The 19,254-nt window shown below is 39.4% G+C and overlaps 2 protein-coding genes across 2 annotated transcripts in view; one reads left to right on the top strand and one right to left on the bottom strand.

Annotated features, from left to right (window-relative positions):
• The window catches only part of ctnna2 (catenin (cadherin-associated protein), alpha 2), a 332,764-nt gene that overhangs the window by 135,350 nt on the left and 178,160 nt on the right, over positions 1-19,254 (bottom strand). The window lies entirely within an intron of this gene.
• lrrtm1 (leucine rich repeat transmembrane neuronal 1) lies at positions 3,986-8,491 on the top strand. The gene has a single exon (XM_084931406.1). The coding sequence runs from the start codon at positions 5,274-5,276 to the stop codon at positions 6,825-6,827; it is 1,554 nt and encodes a 517-aa protein (XP_084787532.1). The 5' UTR covers positions 3,986-5,273; the 3' UTR covers positions 6,828-8,491.

Raw genomic sequence — 19,254 nt, 5'->3', positions numbered from 1 at the left:
AGGTATATACAACATAATCAAAATAAGAAGTTCAAAGTTCTATGTTTGCACTCTTTCAAAGTTCAAAATGTTGTGCATGTTTAGCATGTTCAAAAGCCTAGAGAAGTCACAAGAGTGTGGGGTGAAACTACAAACAAATCATCAAATCCTGAATTAAAACTCTAGTCACTAAAGCAAAACGCATCTGCAGAGAAAACTGCCGAAATTAAAAAGAGTCTGGCTGAGGGAATTATGAAAGTCTCTGTGGTTTACAAAAAACATCCAACGCTTAAACTAAAGTGCCCGTGTGGTTCAAAACATGCCAGATACTGAAAGTACAGTGAACTTTGGACAGTTCAACGACATGCAATATGGAAAAAGCAGCCATTAAGGCCAATCATTGGCAATGTCTTCTATCCAGCCAACAATAACAAGCTTGGCTGTTTCAAGCAACAACAAAAAATAAGCAGAGAAAGAGCAAGCTGTCTCAGACTTGAAAGTTACATGCATTTATATAAATGGGGTTAGCAACGTGGAATTAAAGATTTTAATATGTAATGGCAGGCGTGTGTTCTTAATGCCTTGAGCTATTGTTCCTCCATCATATTATATGGAGAAATACAAAGAGTTTTCTAAGTTCATCCATTCTGCTGAGTAAATCATCTCTCCATACATCCAACCAAACAATCAGCCCTAAAGCTAAAAAACATGGACAAGTCATGCTAATAATTCAGAATATTTACACAAATAAACTTTGCATCATACAAAAGCATACTTCAAGGAGCTATAACCTAGTGTGACACCCACGGTCCTCTTGTCACATGCCCCACTGAACATGATGACGCTCCCCTTTTTGTTTACCCAAGCTGCAGTTAGTACAAGCTCCTTTAAAATCATTGTTTGAACAAAGTGGATCTTTTCTTGATACTGTGGAGTAAACTCAGACTGCACAAGCCTTCACGAGGCTACTGTCATTACTGGTTTAAATGTGAAGGAAACAGGACATTTCCTCTGTTCCTCAGATCATTACTGTGGATATTAAAATACTAAGGAAGAGACACAACAAATACGAAAATTGAAATTAATAAACTCCATGTCCGCTTGTGACCCTTTCAAACTGAGACAACCTCCATCTGCTGGAATTCCCGGTCCATTGTGGACGTGAAATCATGTCTTGCTGTTTCCACTCTGTGGTGTAAGTGTTTCCGCCGACCCCTATCTTAGTGCTTTCCGAGATGCCCATCAACATTATCGCTGCGGCAGGCCAATTAGTTATCATCTGTCTTGTTTTCTCGGACTCAAACAGTGGGACGTCATCTGATTCAATAAATGATTTTAATAATGGGCCTGCAATCACAGATGCTTCTAATTTTGAGACATATTTGAGCCCTCAAATCAAGTTCAGTCTGCTGACAATACACCATAACTGATAACCACTTCGTTATTAAAAGCTATTTATGAATTACAAAATAAATAATGATATTATGTGTATATTATTACTATATATTATATTATATTATGTATGAGCATCACTGATAGCTAGAAAGTCTGATTCTTATATAACATTCTTTTAATAGTTTTTCTTATTGACAATGTGAAAAACACTCATGACACAAGATTTAAAAATATTGTCAACCAGGTAAAAAAAAAAGTACACAGACACACATCAAGACAGCATCTTTGTTAAAGCATGCCATCACTGTCCTCTGGTGTGACTGCTAACTGCACGCTGAGGAAAAAAGTGGGAAAAGGAATATCCACACTTCAAAGAGTTTTCCACATATCTGCGTGATCCTCGGTCCACAGTTCGCTTTTACGTCTGACACTAAGTGAATAATTATCACACAGAATCCTGAGATATGGCTGCAAATGTGATTTGTGACGGCACTGTGATCTTAAATGTTGACCATCAAATTTTAATCAGTTCATCCTCGAGTCTAAGTGAAGCATTTGCTCCAGTTGTAATGAAATTCCATCCTGGAAACTGTAGGATATCACATTTATGAGAATGGAGTGAGGTGAAGTCAAAGTGACCTTGAGCTTTACACTATAAGATCTAATCTTGATTACTAACCTAATTTATTTAATTCAATCTCTTAACTCCAAGCATAAGCACAAATATGTGCTATTAAACAAATAAATAATGAATATCAAATACTAAAAAAACAAATAAAAATAAATATTTAAGCCACTTCTCAAAAAGACTCTTCATGGGTTGCGTTAGGACCACAAAAAAAAAAAAAAAAATCACAGTGACCTTTTGACCTTTGATCACCCTTGAATCAAACCAAATGTTTGTTCCAAATTTAAAGAAACTCACTCCTGATGTTTAAAACACACCAGGCTCATGACAATGTGACAGAGATATACATATAATGATACAACACAATGGTGAGAAAAACTGAAGAATTAAAAAAAAATAAAAGGGATTAAAAAATGTAAATGCTTATGATGTGTAAATGACATTCTTTTTGTTTTTAAATTGATAAAATGCAGGGGAAAGAAATCCACATTTGTGCTCCACATTGCTTCATGTCACCCCTCAAACATCCACCAGATGTCCTCAGTCTGTCTTCCTGGTTATGACCACATGACAATCACACCCACCTCACCTGTTCCCAATTAACCAATCAATGCTTGCACCTGCCTCTTGGCTCTGTATGCTTATCACTTGCAACAATGAAATGCAGAGATAAATACTAGCAGAAACATTGCATAGAAAAAGATCTATTGATCGATTATTTCGCAATTCGCAATTATTTCTAGAAGATGGGAGTAATGCAATTCCCCAGTTGCCAGAGGGTGTAAAACTTTAAAGAAGAAAATAAGTTGTGCTTTGTCAAATTTTCATTTTTACCCATATCATTCTGGCTTCTGCTTTTTCTGCACTTGTTGCTAATGTACATTTGTTTCTGTTTTCTATCTATCCTACATTTTGATACGATCCTCTCAATTGTTTCTGTCTATACTTTGAATTAGGCAATAAATTCGAGAAACTTGTGGAAACTGCTAATTTGGCTAGGAATGCTGAGGTCGTACGCCGATGTAAACCCTTTCCCATCCTTTCTCGTCTCGCTCTCACACTGTATACTTGGCTTTATATCCTCAGCCTGGATTGTCAAGCGGGCATAATTAAAAATTAAAAAACACTCTTTATCTTTTTGTTCAGACTCATTTTTGTTCATCTTAAATTCATTGTTTTCTGAATAAGTGAACAAGAAAGTTCCGTCAGCCAATGTGCAATTAACTCAGAAAAGGAAGGAGGTGAGTCAGAAGTTTAAAACTTGGCTCGTGTGAAGCCTATAAGACACAGTCACAGCTCATTGTCTTTGAACTTTTAGGGCAGAACAATGACACGGCTAGAAGAGAAGTGCAAAGGAAGACAAGTGAGCCTTCAGAGGGAATATTTATGTTAGCTTAATGCTAATATTATGTGGGAAACAATTGCATCTGCATTCAGAATGGACACAGACAGCAATAACTGTCAGCGACAAAGAATTTCTGGTGGTTTGAGCACATGAAGAACGCCATAATCATCTTGACTCACAGGCCAACCTTTGCTGCTGGCAAGCAAGCAACAAGTATACCATATATACACGTATGCTCCTGTGGCATCTATGACATAATGAAGGACATACATGGTGACTAATGCGTTTAAGTCTCATTGAAGATATTTAGAAATTCTTTGAAGAAATTATATATCTTTTCTTTCCCTCCCTCTCCATCTATATAGCACAGATATATAAGAAAACATCTGTTTAAGAAAAGAAATAATATAAGATCCCATTTTCATCATTGCAAGCCTGAAATCAGACAACGTCAAGAGGCCGATTTCATTGCAGTCATTGAGGGAGGGAAGGAGTGTTTGTATGTGTGGGAGAGAGAGACAGTGAGAGAGAGAGAGAGCGAGAGAGAGAGAAAGAGAGGGAGAGAGCGCTAGAGATATGGGGGGTGGAGGGGGTTCATTAAAGCCCCTGGTTTAAGCCCAGCCCATTCTGGATATGTAAATGTCTGAGGCACAGAGAAAAACACAGCAAGAAAAAAGCAGTGAGGGAAGATGTGAGAGCGAAGAGGAGGAGGGGAGCAGCATGAACAAGTGAGAGAGCGATCAAGGGAAAGAGAGCAAGAGAGTGAGGGAAAGGGAGCGAGCACTCTGAATTGTGAGTGGCTTACGACACTCAGTGAACAGAAGGTGCTTCTGCATGCGCTGTCAGTGTACTGGTCTGCTGCAAGGGATTGCGCGCTCCTTTGCTTCCCACATTTACCGCCCCTGCCTGCCTACCAGCACCAGCCTTCAGCAGCCTCTTCCAGCTGGCTGAGAAGACACCCAGAGAGCAAGGGAGTAAACGAAACCTGCGAGCCACGGGGGATGCGAGCGGCTACCGAACCAATATGAGCCACTCAGATGACGAGGAATACTGTTACACAAGAAAACAGTGAACAGGGTTCATCTCTTTATATCCTGTTTTGGTTTTTTTTTTTTCCCTTGCGTCCGTCACTGAAATCATGATTAAGTGCTTGAATGGATTTAAACCTTACAAGTCAGTGATTTCTTCAAGCGATGGACGATAACACATTTTGACAGATCTTTTGAAACTTAAGCGGGAGGGAAAGGAGGAAAGAGCAAGACAGATTATTTTACAAAAGAAAAAAAAAGATTCTTGCTTATTTTTTTCTTTCTCTGGTTGTCTCTTCTTCCCTCTGATCGTTGCAGCAGAGGACTGCGGAGGAGCAGGAGAGACAGAGCTCATGCATGCAGACAGGGGTACTTGCACTTCCTACCATCTCGCTGAAAGCTACTTGGATTCCTTCTCTTTCTGGCTCTTTCACTTGAAGAGAACTAAGACATTGTAAGCCTGCCAAGGATCTGGTGTCCACTGAAAAGAGAGAAGGGAGGGGGGGAGAATTTGTACCACAGTGGGGTCTTTTTTAGATTCGCACATAATTAGTGTTGGGGCACAAAGCGAGATGCTGAATGGAGATTGTCAGCTTTTGAATAGGGGTGAGTAGGAATTTTTTCGAATAAGATTGATCAGTGAGGACAGTTTGATTTTCCATCCCCTCTACTCTCCACCCACTGCTTGATATATAACGTAAGGAAAGAGACTTTATTTTTTTGGCATTTTTTGGGACTTGATAACAAAAATACTATCACTGTCTTCAGCTGACATACATAGAATGAGACAGCTTATTGAACGAGATAGATATGATGTGATAAATATGATCTGATACGGGCAAAACCGATATCCAGAGTGGTTCAATGGACATTTTCTCCCTGACATCCCTGGATATTTATGCTAATGGATTTCCTTCTAATTGGACTGTACTTAAAGTGGCCACTGAAGAAGCCCCCTGGGTTGATACTGTGTTCATTGGGCATTTTTCTAAGAACAGTTCCCTTGGTAGAGGGGGTTTGTCCAAGGTTGTGCCGCTGCGACAGCAAGCTGCTGTACTGCGAGGGGCTCAACCTCACAGACATTCCCCGCAATCTGAGCAGTGCCATGGGCCTGTCCATGAGAGAGAACAACTTAACGGAGCTGCGTGAAGGCCAACTGGCTGGTCTGTCACAGCTCACCTGGCTCTATTTAGATCACAACAGCATTGACGTTGTAGAGGAGGGTGCATTTGACAAGCTGAGACGAGTCAAGGAGTTAGACCTGAGCAACAACCGGATTGAGAGTCTGCCAAATGGCACCTTTAGGCCCCTCCCAAACCTCCGTATCTTGGACCTCTCATACAACAGGCTGCAGGCACTAGAGCCTGACCTGTTCCACGGCCTTAGAAAGCTCACCAATTTGCATTTGCGCTACAATGCTCTCAAATTTGTGCCAGTGCGGATTTTTCAGGACTGCAGGAGCATGCAGTTTCTGGACTTGGGATACAACCAACTGCAGAGCCTGGCACGAAACTCCTTCGCTGGCCTCTTTAAGTTGACTGAGCTGCATCTTGAGCACAATGAGCTAGTTAAAGTCAACCTAGCCCACTTCCCACGCCTCATCTCTTTACGCACTCTGTACATGCACAACAATCGTGCCACTATTGTTGTAAACACACTAGACTGGACATGGCACTTTTTAGAGAAGATTGACCTGTCAGCAAACGAAATCGAGTACATCGAGCCACATGTTTTTGAGAGTACACCAAACCTCAAGGTACTGATGCTAGACTCTAATCGTTTGACCTCTGTGGACCAGCGCATTCTGGATTCGTGGTCATCTCTGGACAGCATTACCCTGGCAGGGAATGACTGGGAGTGCAGCCGCAATGTGTGTGCCTTGGCCTCTTGGCTGAGTGCCTTCCGAGGCCAGCATGACAATTCCCTGCTGTGTTCAAGCCCTGACACAGCACAGGGTGAGGATGTGTTGGATGCCGTCTATGCTTTTCAGCTATGTGAGGATCCCCCAGTAGAGGTGACCACAGCAGGCCTGTACGCCTCCACGAGGGATCTGGGCCCCATTACTCCCAACCCCTATGAGGGCGAGGGTAGTGAAGTGGTCACAAATTCTTTCACTGTCACAGTGGGCCATGATGACCTAGAGAGCACCATGCAGATCCACAAGGTGGTAACAGGCACCATGGCACTCATCTTCTCCTTTCTCATCATAGTGCTCATGCTATACGTGGCATGGAAGTGCTTTCCAGCTGGAATAAGGCAACTGAGGCAGTGCTTCAGCAGTCAGCGCCGTAAGCAGAAGCAAAAGCAAAGCATGCAGCAGATGGCTGCAATTTCTACACCAGAGTACTATGTTGACTATAAACCTAACCATATTGAGGGAGCTTTGGTAATCATCAATGAATATGGCTCTTGCACTTGCCAACAACAAGCTTCTCGGGAATGTGAAGTGTGACCCTGCTTTTGAGTAAGTCTTTACCTGTGATTATCTGGATATACAGTAAATTCCTTTTTGGATACACCGGGGAGGGGGACAGAAGGAATTATTCAATCTTCTGGACACTTTTTTTTTACAAAGCATTTCACTGTGATGTGGAAGAAGTGTGCTTCATGTGGCTGACTATTTTGTGGTGGATTTACTGCTACTGCTATCTGCTGCTGATCTGAAGTCACATAATGGTCATGGGACTCTTGGACCTGTTCGTGTTCTATCGAAAAAGAGAGAGGAATACAGCGCTGAGGCTTTTCTCTCGAGGATGGATATTTGAGCTTTAATGTGTCTTTCTATTTCAGGACATTTAATTATTGTTTAAAAATAAACTGGGGACACAGGAGAGGAAAAAAAGAAACCATTTGTATTATGGTACACACAATATTTGAGCATTTAAAATATTAAAAACACATTTAAGTTTAATTAAAAATGTAAAAATAAAACTGTAAAATATGTTAAAGAAGAAGACGTGCAAGTGTGGACAAAAAAAAAAGATAATCTATTTCTTTTGTAAACTACAAAAAAGTGTTTAAATAAATGAATTGCTATTCACAGAAACTCATTTGTATATGAGAAGCCTGTCAGAGAGGATGAATGACGACAGACGCAGTCTTTGCGCTCGTGGACTGTAGAGCCATGACTCTGCAGTGCATCAAACAGCCCCCCCCCCCCCCCCCCCCCCTTAAAAAAAATAAGAAGAAAAACAAAAAAGAAGAAAAGGGGAAGAGGGATATCTGCATCTCATCTCCAGTGTAAAACCCACCATCTGAGTTTTAGACCTCTTCTCGGATTGAATCACATTTTGTTTTGCATTCATTGTGTTGACTTTCTATCAGTGTAGTTTCTTTCCCATTGCCTGTCTGTGAATAGATTAAAAACGATCTATTTCATCCTTTATCAGTAATCATATTTTCATTTAGTGATATCACAATATTTGTGCTCCATCCAAGTGAAGAAAGCAGAGTATAAAAAAGCTAAAGCTATGCCTCTCGTTGCTTCTCACCTTTTGGCTGTCGCAGAGGAGCGTTGCCTCCTCTTACTGAATCAAGCACACCAAAGCCAACAATCATTCAGACCATCCATAGTAAAATCAAAAATACTGTTCAAATAATATCCAAACCACCGAAGGAATTATTCACCAGCTTCAAGAAGATTTGCACATATTGGTCACTTTGTTTTGTTTTTTTTGTTTTTTTTTCATGTGATGTAAAATGTGTGTTGAATACAAGGCCATTTCCAGGTGCGTGTATATATCCTTCTCCCTTTGGTGTTTATTGTGTACATTACCGCACTGACAGATGTTGTGTTTCCTGGGTCCTTTGACATGAACAGTATGTTATGTGAGAGAGAGATGGAGGATCACAACGACTGCAGAAAGAGGGAACAGACTGCTCTCTAGTGTGCATATTCTCATACCGTGGCAGCATTATACCAATTGTGCACCATGTTCTGAAAAATTTCACAATGGGGGCAACATCAATATACTGATTTTACAGCAGCTTTTTCTGAGAAAAAAAAAAAGAGAAGAAGACGAAAAGATCAATTTGCATTATTTTTTGTGTTATTTTGCGATAAATAAGATAATGTTTACAACTTGTAAGTCATCAGGAATAAAAATGTTTTAAGAACTCACTGACAATCATTACACAATAAGTTTACATTCTTTAAATCTTTAATTCGATAACATTGTGAGATGGTGTTTGGCTGTTCTTCTTTTTAATCATTTGCAATAAGTGGTACAAAATGAGATGCTTTGGTGTATTTTAAATTGTTATAACTTGTTGAAGTTGATAAAGGCCTGGGAGTAAACCCAGCCTAAGATGAAGTATAGAGGATTTAAGGTCCCTTAAGCAATAAAGTGTCTGGAAAAAACGGGGAGGGGGGAGGGGATTTTTGCAGAGAGTAAGGATTAAATTTAATTGAAGTGTGCCACTATTTACTGGGTCTAAATGAAATATTTTGAAGGGAAAATTTGAGTGGCTAAAAAAGAAAATTTGAAAATATATTGTTATATTGAAACATTTCATCGATCTATTTAATTGTGTTAATTCTTACAATCTCGAGATCCCCAAAATGCTAGCCAGAATGCCAGTGAGCCACAGAATATGTAATACCGAAGCTCCTTCGTTTCCTCCCACAGCTCATAGGATTTCTCCCAGGCCCACAGAAATCCCATCACATAGAAATCATTCTAATTATTATGAAGGACAAGGTGGGAATTCAGTGATTTTTTTCTAAAATGAATAAACTGTCCCATTCTATACATAATGCAAGCAGCAGTAAACATACATAAACATAAAATTGTATAACTTGGTCATTAATCGGTTTTCAAACTAGACCCTTTTTGTTCTCTTCAGATATATAAGTCCCAAAATTAAGATTAGTTTAAATCTTAAAGTTATCTCAATAAACACTTTATGAATCATTAACATCAAACCAGTGTCTGAGGAAATGTCTCGCAGTGGGTGAAAAATAATAATTTATTCTGAGCACTTGGCAAAAGTGAAATGGTGTGGTCATAATGAAATGCAACGACCACAGCGTACCTCAGTGTTCAACTTAAACCCCAGAGGGTCTCTCCAGCTGTCAGTGAAAGGAAAACAAATACCTGTGCTTGTTACCAGAGGCCTCGGGCTACAATTAAAGTTTTTATGCGAGTATTCTGGGAGATGAATAAAATGATATAAATAGAAATTATGTTTTTATTTTTGACTATTGATAGCATGGCATGGAATTTCAGCAGAGCACAGATTCAGGACTGGATTTATTTCACTTTTATGTAGTTGATCCACTAAAAGAAAAAGCAAAAGTGTAGCCATGACGCTTGAAGTTCAAGCCTTGGGAACAACTTAGTAATTTAGCAGTTCAGTCTGAAAATGTGTTTTAGGGACTGACAATGACTTAAAGTTGCCATGTGAAATTTACGATCTGGTTCTTTTTTATTGTAGCAAGCGCACCCCGATTCAAAACTCGGTACAGCTGGAACTCATGACCTGTCAAATGACATGAATGCAAATGACTATGTAAGGACATCTTGATAGGGACAGAAATTTATTTTATCCTCTTCATCTTCATATCCTGTCCAGAATTTCCCTTACCTCCAGGTACTTCACAGCCCCTTAAACAGGCAACTGCAGGGTAAATTGAGGTTGTGAAGCTTCATTTATATAAATATTGGATGATGCTTGGCATGGAGGCCAGTACTAGCACCACTATTGATTTCATTTAACTACTTTTTTAAACAAGCAACCAGGGCAAATGGTGATGGAGAATGGATATGATTATTTCTATACCTTTGAGTCCTCAGGACTGAAGTTTAACTACTTTAGACTTCTTTTTATTCCTACTCACCTTTACCTTAATCCTCTCCCTACCTCTCTCTGTTGTGTCTGTAAGACATCAATTCATCTAACTGACAAGAGATCAAATCTCTGCTTGACCCAAGCCTGAGGTGATAATTCTCTGAAGGGAGATATGTGCTCTCAGACAGCATCCATTATGAGTGCCTTGATTGATGATGCTCGGTAAAAATCAATACAGATGAGTGGTAACCAAAATGATCACAGTGATAACAAATGTATTCATCTCGTCCTCACATTTTGAGGCGTAAACTGATGGTTAGAGATGATATGTTTTATTTACATGGAAATCCATAACTGCAATAATCCATAATCAGATCACTGTTCAGTCAGAGGAAAAGTGTGAGATTGTTGTTTTGCTTAAGAGCAGCCAGGGAGGAGAGCATAAGATTGCAGAGCTGCCGCTGCTGCTGCTGCTGTTTGGCAGCTAGAGGATATATGGTAGCTGCCTGTCCAGATCACAAGCTAATAGGTCTGAAGCTATTGTCTTGTAGCTCGTGTGCGCAAATTCAAGCATATGCTGCCTGCATAAAAGACTTGGAAACTATTTGGGTGTCTAGGGATATGTTGTAGACCAACAACACGACTGGTGCTTGGACGGAAAGCCACAAAGGGATGAAGAGCAAAGGTCAAAACAATGAAAAAGGAAATTCTGACATGGTTTGCAAAAAGTGGGACACTAGGTGCATAAGGCCAGGGTAAGAACTAAAGGTCAAATACTAACAATACAGAGACCCTGTGGACTCAAATTGTACACATTCTAGCCAGACTATACAGCGAGCATTCAGAAACATGCTTCAGTATTATTAAAAGGGCAGCCCGACTTTTGGTATCACAAAAAACGACAGCTTAATAACACATACCAATATGGCGTTTGCATAATGATGTCAGAGTTTCAGCACGTAGGGTCTGTGCAATGGTGTGAGTGTCAGTAACTAAACACTCCTACCGTGTTAGGCAAGACCACAGAGGGCCATAGAGGCATGAGTACATTCTAAAATGAATAAATTAACCTAGGTTCCTGTGAGGGGTATTGATCAGGCAGCATTCTGCCATCTCACTGGAACTGGGACTGTGCTGCATAATAAATGCTAAACACCCCCTCATAACTGGATGCAGAGCTAAATCATGGGTGGCAGCATGTACTGCAGTGGGCTGTAAGGAGCTGCTGATGACTAATGACAATGTGTGGGTGGCTTTGCACTGATTCTTTTATAACAGGTGGGTTATCAGGATCAATATTCTAATAATCATCAACATTATCTTAGAATCCAAATCCTCTGACACGCCATTTTCTCTCTCATTGTACATCCCCTTCTCTCCCTCCTTTTTAATCCCAATGCCGCATGTGACTGGTGTAAGTGCGATTCTACAGCACTAAATTCACTGATAGCCACTATCAAAACCCCAGTGTTTATATAACCTGCGTGTACAAGCTGGGGATTAATTGAAAGAGGACAGTAAGAGGGGAATTTAACACACACTCACACACACACATACAGACATACACATAAATTATACAGAGAGATTACTCTGACAAACAATACATTTAGATGCAAAAGTAAAGGAAGCTTATAATTTAATTCCAGACCTTTTCTTATAAATGTGGCGCAAACTGTCAAAATAATAACTTTGCTAAAACAGACACGGGTCCAATAGGGCACAATAATTACATTCATTACTCAGGCTAACTCTCCAGGCAGCCTATAGCTCTCTCTGCCCACTGCTTCATTTACATGCACCACACTGTAGCAACACTGAATTAATAATAATGACTGAGGAGTCATTATTCTTACCTACATATGGAAGAGCTGTGGTACTCTGAAGGTAAAACTAGTTAGAGAATGGGGGCAAGGTTGACATTACTCTGACTTAGGGGGTGGGAGAGGCTTAGTATTATTATTATCATTATTATTATTATTATCATTATTAATAGTGCATTGTTTTAAAGTTAACTTACATGCCATGGTATGGTTGGATTAGCGTATGCTAATGTTTTGTCTTGCATTTAACTTAAAACATCAGGGTCAGTCAGTGTGATAATACATGGCAACAGCTGGGCCTACATCTGGGGCTCTATGTAACCTGCATGATGGCAGATGTGGGTCAGTGCCTAATATTCAGAGTATTACGGTGGCTGAACGACAAAGCTTTATCCAGGACTGAAAGCAGGATTTCCTGTTCTTTTATCATAGTTATTTATACCTTTACAGATAGTTCAGATGATGAGATATTAAACAAATCCAATATAGGATATAATGCTCACACCTCACATTGTCTATCATGCATTGTCTGGTATGCAATTTTAAACATAATGATTTTCCTGTTTCCATGTTAGTGGATATGGGCATTGTCCTATTAAATTAGATGTTTGGAGATATATCTAACACTTATCTTAAAGCATCTAAAGAAGCAGAAATTAATAACAAAGTATAGTCTGATTCAGTGTAAAAAGAAAAAAAAAGAAAATCTGCAGATGAAATCATATTTAAGTGATACATTTGAAGGTTATAGCAACAAATACCTTGTATTACAAATACTTGCCATGGAGGACATATTTGTTGCATCACTTGCCAGGGCGACTGTGACATCAGTAACAATGGAAGTATGAGACGGAAACGCAGAGTGTCTAAATAGTGCAGCGAGCTAGTTTTCCTGTAACGCACTAGTCATGAATTTGTTATATACTTGTCAAAATTTCCCAATTCCAAAGCTGAACGTTATAAAAACCAAAATAAAAAACAAACAGATGGGAACCAGGAAGAAAAATTCTTACTTTTGTGATGTTAGCTTTTTTTTAATGCCTTTTTTTCCTGACTGATCCTACGAGGTTCTGAAACATCTTTGGAGGGACCGATCAGAAATTCAACAAATAACAAAAAATCTTTATGTTTAAATATGTATCGCCTTTACAAAGAATATGTAGGTAATGTTTAGTGTACAGTAGTCTACCAATATTGTACACAGACAAGACAGCACACGGCAAACACTTCTTCCACCAGCATGTGGTATTCCCAAAGTGCTGCTTTGGGGATATATTATTAAAGGAGACCTGTAGTTTTACTTAAATGTTTAAAACACCGTCTACTAGCACGCCTTCAATATTTTTGCCACTTATTCCTTCACTTCCAGCAGCCTGAATCCAGGAAATTGTGGTGAAGCTTTTAAGGCCAGCGTATTTTAGCTTTGTTAAAGCTAACAGCAACAAAACTGGAAAGTCTAAATTAGAAATAAAACGGGGGAAAATGTCTCTATACTGTATCACACATAACTACCATAGAAAGCCACACTTGTGCTAACTCAAAAGTTGTAGCTTAGTTGAAACTGTGTGTAATTATTAGGAGACAAGGTTAATCTCGAAGCCTTCTATTGATTCAAAATGTCATTTTTCTCTGCTATTTGGTCTTTATTTCCTGAAGGCCTCTGAGAGCTTCCGTGATCTCGGCAAGAGGACAGTGCATATTTCAAAAGCAAAGGGGACCACCGGACCCTGGAATAAAACAAACGTTCATGCCTTGAGGTGTCTCCTATCAGTGGCTCCTAATCTGGAGCCCCAGATTCAAACTTTATGTATCCAAAGGAATGAAAACTGCTTCAATCTTCACTTACTTATAACTACAAAATGTCAATTTGATGTTTTCTTTTTGTTTTTTAAGACTATACAAATGTCATCATTTAGTAATTGTGCCAAGGGGATCAAGGATTTGTGTGTTTAAACAAGTCAAACAAACAAAAACAATAAATTGCTCTTTTATAATGACTGCTAAATTGGAGTTGTAACCTTTAAATTTAAAAAGCTAGAGAACAAATTAAAATATTAAAAAAGGCACAGGTCTGAATTTGATTCAAGCCACAGCGTCTGTTACGCTCCTCGAATACAGAATGGTATTCTGTCTATCTGGACTTAAATTTAAAATGTGCAGATTGTCTTAAATGTAAATGTCACCCTGGCTGTCATTTTAAAAAGGTTCCTGGCCTTTTCAACAGCTACAAATGAAGCTGCCTGGGTAAATGTTTAAATTCACCATGTTAGATGTGGGCGGAATCAGATATCGAAAGAATTCAAATGAGAAAACATTAGCAATAGTTAAATGCATAATGGGAACTGACTTTAAAGCAAGGCCCTTTTTTTGTTTTCTTAATTTATAACCACATGCTTTTTGTTCCCTCCTCTCCAAGCAGTATATCATTAGCTCAGCATATTCACTCTTTATGCTAAATTATTAATCACAATAATTACATCTTTCATAATTTATAGGCAGATCACAAAAAATAAAAGTAAATCCCTAACAAAACTTTGATCAGGTTTTTCAGAGGCATAGTAAGCCCATAAGAGCTTCCTTTTGAATATAAAGTTAACACCGGTTAGGGGAAGTAAAAATAGACAGCATTTATCATTTCCCATTTATCTGATCTGTGTCAGGATGAATAAATGCTTTTCTCCTACTCCCTTTGCTCCCTCTCTTTTCCCTATCTTCGAGGGAGATTGGCATCTCTCCAGTAGCCAATGAGATTGGCTGCATAAATGGAATTGCCCCATTCTCCAAGTGTCAGCTGAGAAAAAGGGAATGTGCTCACTGTTTACAAAACCATTGGACTAAAGATGCATCCCCAGTACTTAAGATGCAATTTTGGTAAACATTCTCAGTGTGACACTCGATGCATACAAGCGAGATCCAGCCCAGAGGCGTCGGTAGAAATACAAGAGATGGACTTACCTGTCATATTAAATGCAGGGCAGAAGACAAGTGGATCCAAAAAGGAAGCCATGAAAGAGAGAGAGAAAGAGACAGAGAGAACAACGTTAAAATATTTACGTCTGCATTGCAAACTCTGAAAGGGTCAGATGCAACATCCTTACACACTTAAAGGTAAAAATGCGTTCAGCACACTGAAGCTTCGCTTCTTTCAAGACAGTCACCATAAGAGTGCAACACTCGGTAGTGGGATCAGACAGCCTATGGCAGAGTGAAACAGCATGTTTGCATTACTGCAGTACCACAGTTAAACTGATGGTGCGTTTAATGTCTAACTTGTGAAAACCATTGTACCTGACAGCAAGAAGAGGAGGAACAGAAAGACAAGCTTTTATTGGACTTTGCTGACTATCGACTATTATGGCCAGCAGCGACGCTGGGATCACATTCTGCCAACCAAGCAGCGCCCCACTACAAATCTGTGCATGTTTCTGTGCAGCCTAACTGCTTTAAAAACCGATGTCTGGGCTTGATCACAAAAGTGCCACTGGGTAGGCTTGTTAGCACTGTTACCTGCCACTAGAAGTATGTTTGAAGGTTTTTTCTTAATGATTAGCATGACACATATGGCACATCCTTGAGAAACCACCTCTTTTAGGTGCCTCAGTGTGTTCAGCTGTTTCCGGGAGGTATATTTATATTCTTGTATGGCCGGAAAGGAAGCATACCTGCCTAAAAAACTATGCTTGAATATAACTTCTTTAATTTCATTTTTTTTAATCCTACAGTTTTTTAAATGTTTAAATCTAGTTATTTTATATCATTACATTTGATATATATAGTGTCAAATCACAACAAAAATCATATCAGGACACTTTACTTCATAATGTCACAACACAGTACTACAGAAAAGTAGGGTTATGGGGTGGGGGGGAGGGGGGCGGGTGGTGCAGCCATTTGTTTCAACTGGGTGGGGTAAAAGGAGTGTGTGTGTGTTTCTTGTGGGGGGAGCACAGATAAGCACAGGTTGACTGAACCTGTAATAGTTGATTTGGTTGATAAATATATACAAATAAAAAACAGTATTAATATTATTTGCTCTCTTACAAAAAACGATGATGCAATGTGACATCAACCCCCTCCATCACTTAAAAAAAACATTCCAGCTGAACACCTCTACCACTGCTACAACTTTGCACAGTAAAAAGAAAAACAAACAAACAAACACACAAACGTGAGGCTGCTAGGAGCGAAATGAGCTTTCGAATATCTATGTGACGTATATCTTTAAATAAAGTGTGACACTGAAAACTGTTTCTGAATTACCAGTCATGAGATATTCTGGGAGTCTGCCCACAGTGTCAATCATCTTTGAATGTGTAAACTACACTGTGATGTTGCGCGCTAGTTTAATACACAGGCAATACAGTTCTAAGAATACAAACGTGTGACAGGCCATGTTTTTATTTAAAGTGGGGGTTTTTCATACTCTGTATAAATATATAAATTCTGTGATCTATGTTCATCTCAATCATTTAATTTCAAACACACCGTACAGTGTTGCATTTACTGTACCCAGGATGTTCTTTTAAGAGCTAAAATGACTACAAGCCTGCATTTACCAGGTTGTTTGCCTTTGTTGCTAAAAATGCTTAGGTAATCAAAGAAATTTCATTTATGAGTTTACATCTAATAATTTTGCCACTTAGAGGACATTTGAAGAATGAATAAAGTGAAAAATACAGCGATTATCAGTCTACCTATGCTGAAAAGGAGTGCAGTTGTTACTCTGGTACTTCAGTTGTTTTATAGAGGAAAGCAATCTGTTTGAAAAGTGGATCAAAGAACTTTTGTAAAGTTCTTTAATCAACTTTTGAACAACTTGTGTTTACGATCAGAACGCTACAGCGAATGTTTAGTGACAAATCTATTAGTTTTCGTTACGCCATTGCAAATTCCATCTGACTCTAGTTTCAACAGCAAGTATGTTAAAGAAAACTGAAAATAATTCACACTGCATCATTAAACAGGAAGTAGGTATGAGTCAAACAGAAAAGTGCTTTTTTTGTTGTTTCAACATGAGAAAGCCCAGATGGCCAGACGAACTGTGGGAGTGTGGAGAAAGAGAGGAAATAGGTGCTGAAAACACAGAGAAACAGACAAAAAACAGAGTCTATTAACAAAGACAACAGGTAAAAGGAAATTGCGTTGAAAAAAAGGCAAATAAAATATACTGCAGTTTTGCCAATAATTATGAGAAAGCAGTTATGATGCACATTTACATCTATGATTATAGTTCCCCTGTAAACAAAAACAGTGGAGGAGAAAGTGTTTTAAAATACAATAACAAAAGTTGTTGCTTAACAATATTTGCTCTAATACTGTTTGAATATTTATAATGAATTTGAATACATTCCCTCCAAGTCAATTAGCTCCACGGTGGTGTGTTTTAGGAATTTACAAGCAAAAGATCACCAGTTGAATCCCAGGAGAAGACAAATCCCTGTGGGTCCGGGTCAGTAAGGTCATCTGGCATAAAAAATTCAAAATGGCAAACTCAAATATGTGGAGCTACCTGCTGTGGTGATCCCGTGTAGAAGTGCAAGATCTTGTTTGCATCGATATTCCTCCCCAAGCGACTCTACAACAACAACTTTAAATTACCCAGAGAAGTTTTCACAGCTTTCGTTGTGTTATGTCCAGCACTTCATGCCACCTGTAACGCTTGTTGTTTGTGTACAAAATGTGTGATTTTCAGTAGGTGAGACTTCATGGATTAGCTTAAGGTCATAGTTTAAAACCTATTCCCTCATTGTATGGCAAACACAGGGGTTTTAGGACGTCTTTTACACAGATCTGCCTCATCTTTTAATGATTCTAACTAATCATAAACCATTAAGTGTCAGCTTCAACAGTATTAATTCAATCAGACTCATCATCAAAATGGTTGCTCCGAGCCCCCGCTGCACGGCTTAGCGATGGTGTGCTGAGAATGAAACGACACATTAAAATGGGCTGGAGCATGCAATCCCCCAAAAAGGCATTTGCTGCGCTCCGCATGCACCAAGGACATGCTACAGTAAGGTCAGGATCACACACTGGCAGAATACTGAATAAGGCAGCCTTCTGGGCTGGAATTCCTGAATCCGGCTCATCGTCCCCTGCCCTATGGTAAAATGTCTGATCGCTCTAGATATGCAGTCCCCGCAGGCCTTCTGAAAACTTCAGACAGGCAACAAAAAGAGTGAAGCGCAAGTTACACACGGTGTATGTGTGCTACAGGTAAAAACAAAATCACCTACACAATAATCAAAAACCTGATGGGAGATGTTTCATGTGGCTCCACATTAAGCATAGTCGTGAGAAATACTACACAGCTAAATATCCTTTACAGTGAAACATTAGATGCTCTGATCTTCTTTTATTATGAAGCTGCAGATGAAGGCCCTCGAAGCATCTTGACTTTGTTGCTAGGCAACCTCAAAGTCAGCTGCTGTCCACTACTTTGCTGTTTAGTTAAAGTTGTTGCAACTGAAGTGGGGGAAAGAAGTCACGACGCTACAAATCAGACGCTATTATACTCTTCCCATTTAAACCACTGGCAGCGCTGCAGAAGAACACAGAAAAAAAACCTCTCTGCACTAATTTGTTTAGGATGCAGAGAACACACTTTGGTGACACAGAAGATTATCTCAGTACACCCTGGAAAACTTGTCAACTTGGGGTGCTCAAGGGCATTTCTAGAAAACAGTCAGTGAGATGAGGGATAAAAGTGAGATGCCCTAGGAGCATAAGAGGCATATTAAATCCTTCAGATCCTGTGAAAACAAATACAAAAGGAAAGAATCGCTGCCAAAAAGACGTCCATAGTGATCGTCCGCTCTGCTCATAGCAGAGAGCAGAAAGCCTCTAATTAAAGCTTTATATTAATAAACACGCTTGGTGCTCACTTTGGTTGCAATTCAAATTTGGAATCTCTCCAGTAAACATAAACTACAGTTACTCGACCGCATTTGTTGGGATCATGAATTTAAAAAGGTAAACCGGCGTTAGTGTGGATGGCATGTTATTCTTCTGAGCCGGTCAAACGAGAGGAGAGAATGCATTTCCCACTTCTCGCTATTTTGTGAAATTTTACATGCACCTACCCTTCAGGCGAGTGTTGTATCCTTCTTCACTGAAAACATTTGGGACTAGTGTGTGGGAGTGGGAATGAGAGTTGTTGTTTTAAAGCTGGCACTAATGAAACCCATGGGCCTGAGATGACAATGAGAGGATGTTTGATGAGAAAGTATTTGGTCCGGTCTGTACTCTGTGTGTGGTGTTGCCTGTGCG

Source organism: Perissodus microlepis, chromosome 6 (assembly GCF_051167445.1).
Source record: "Perissodus microlepis isolate ML-2025 ecotype Zambia chromosome 6, ASM5116744v1, whole genome shotgun sequence".
In the NCBI taxonomy this organism is placed as follows: domain Eukaryota; kingdom Metazoa; phylum Chordata; class Actinopteri; order Cichliformes; family Cichlidae; genus Perissodus; species Perissodus microlepis.
The sequence above is the reverse complement of the archived record's forward strand: the minus strand, read 5'-3'. Positions and strand labels throughout refer to the sequence as shown.

Bases quoted from the DNA above. Each gene is read 5' to 3' on its own strand.
- lrrtm1 (XM_084931406.1), top strand. From the start codon at position 5,274: ATGCTAATGGATTTCCTTCTAATTGGACTGTACTTAAAGTGGCCACTG.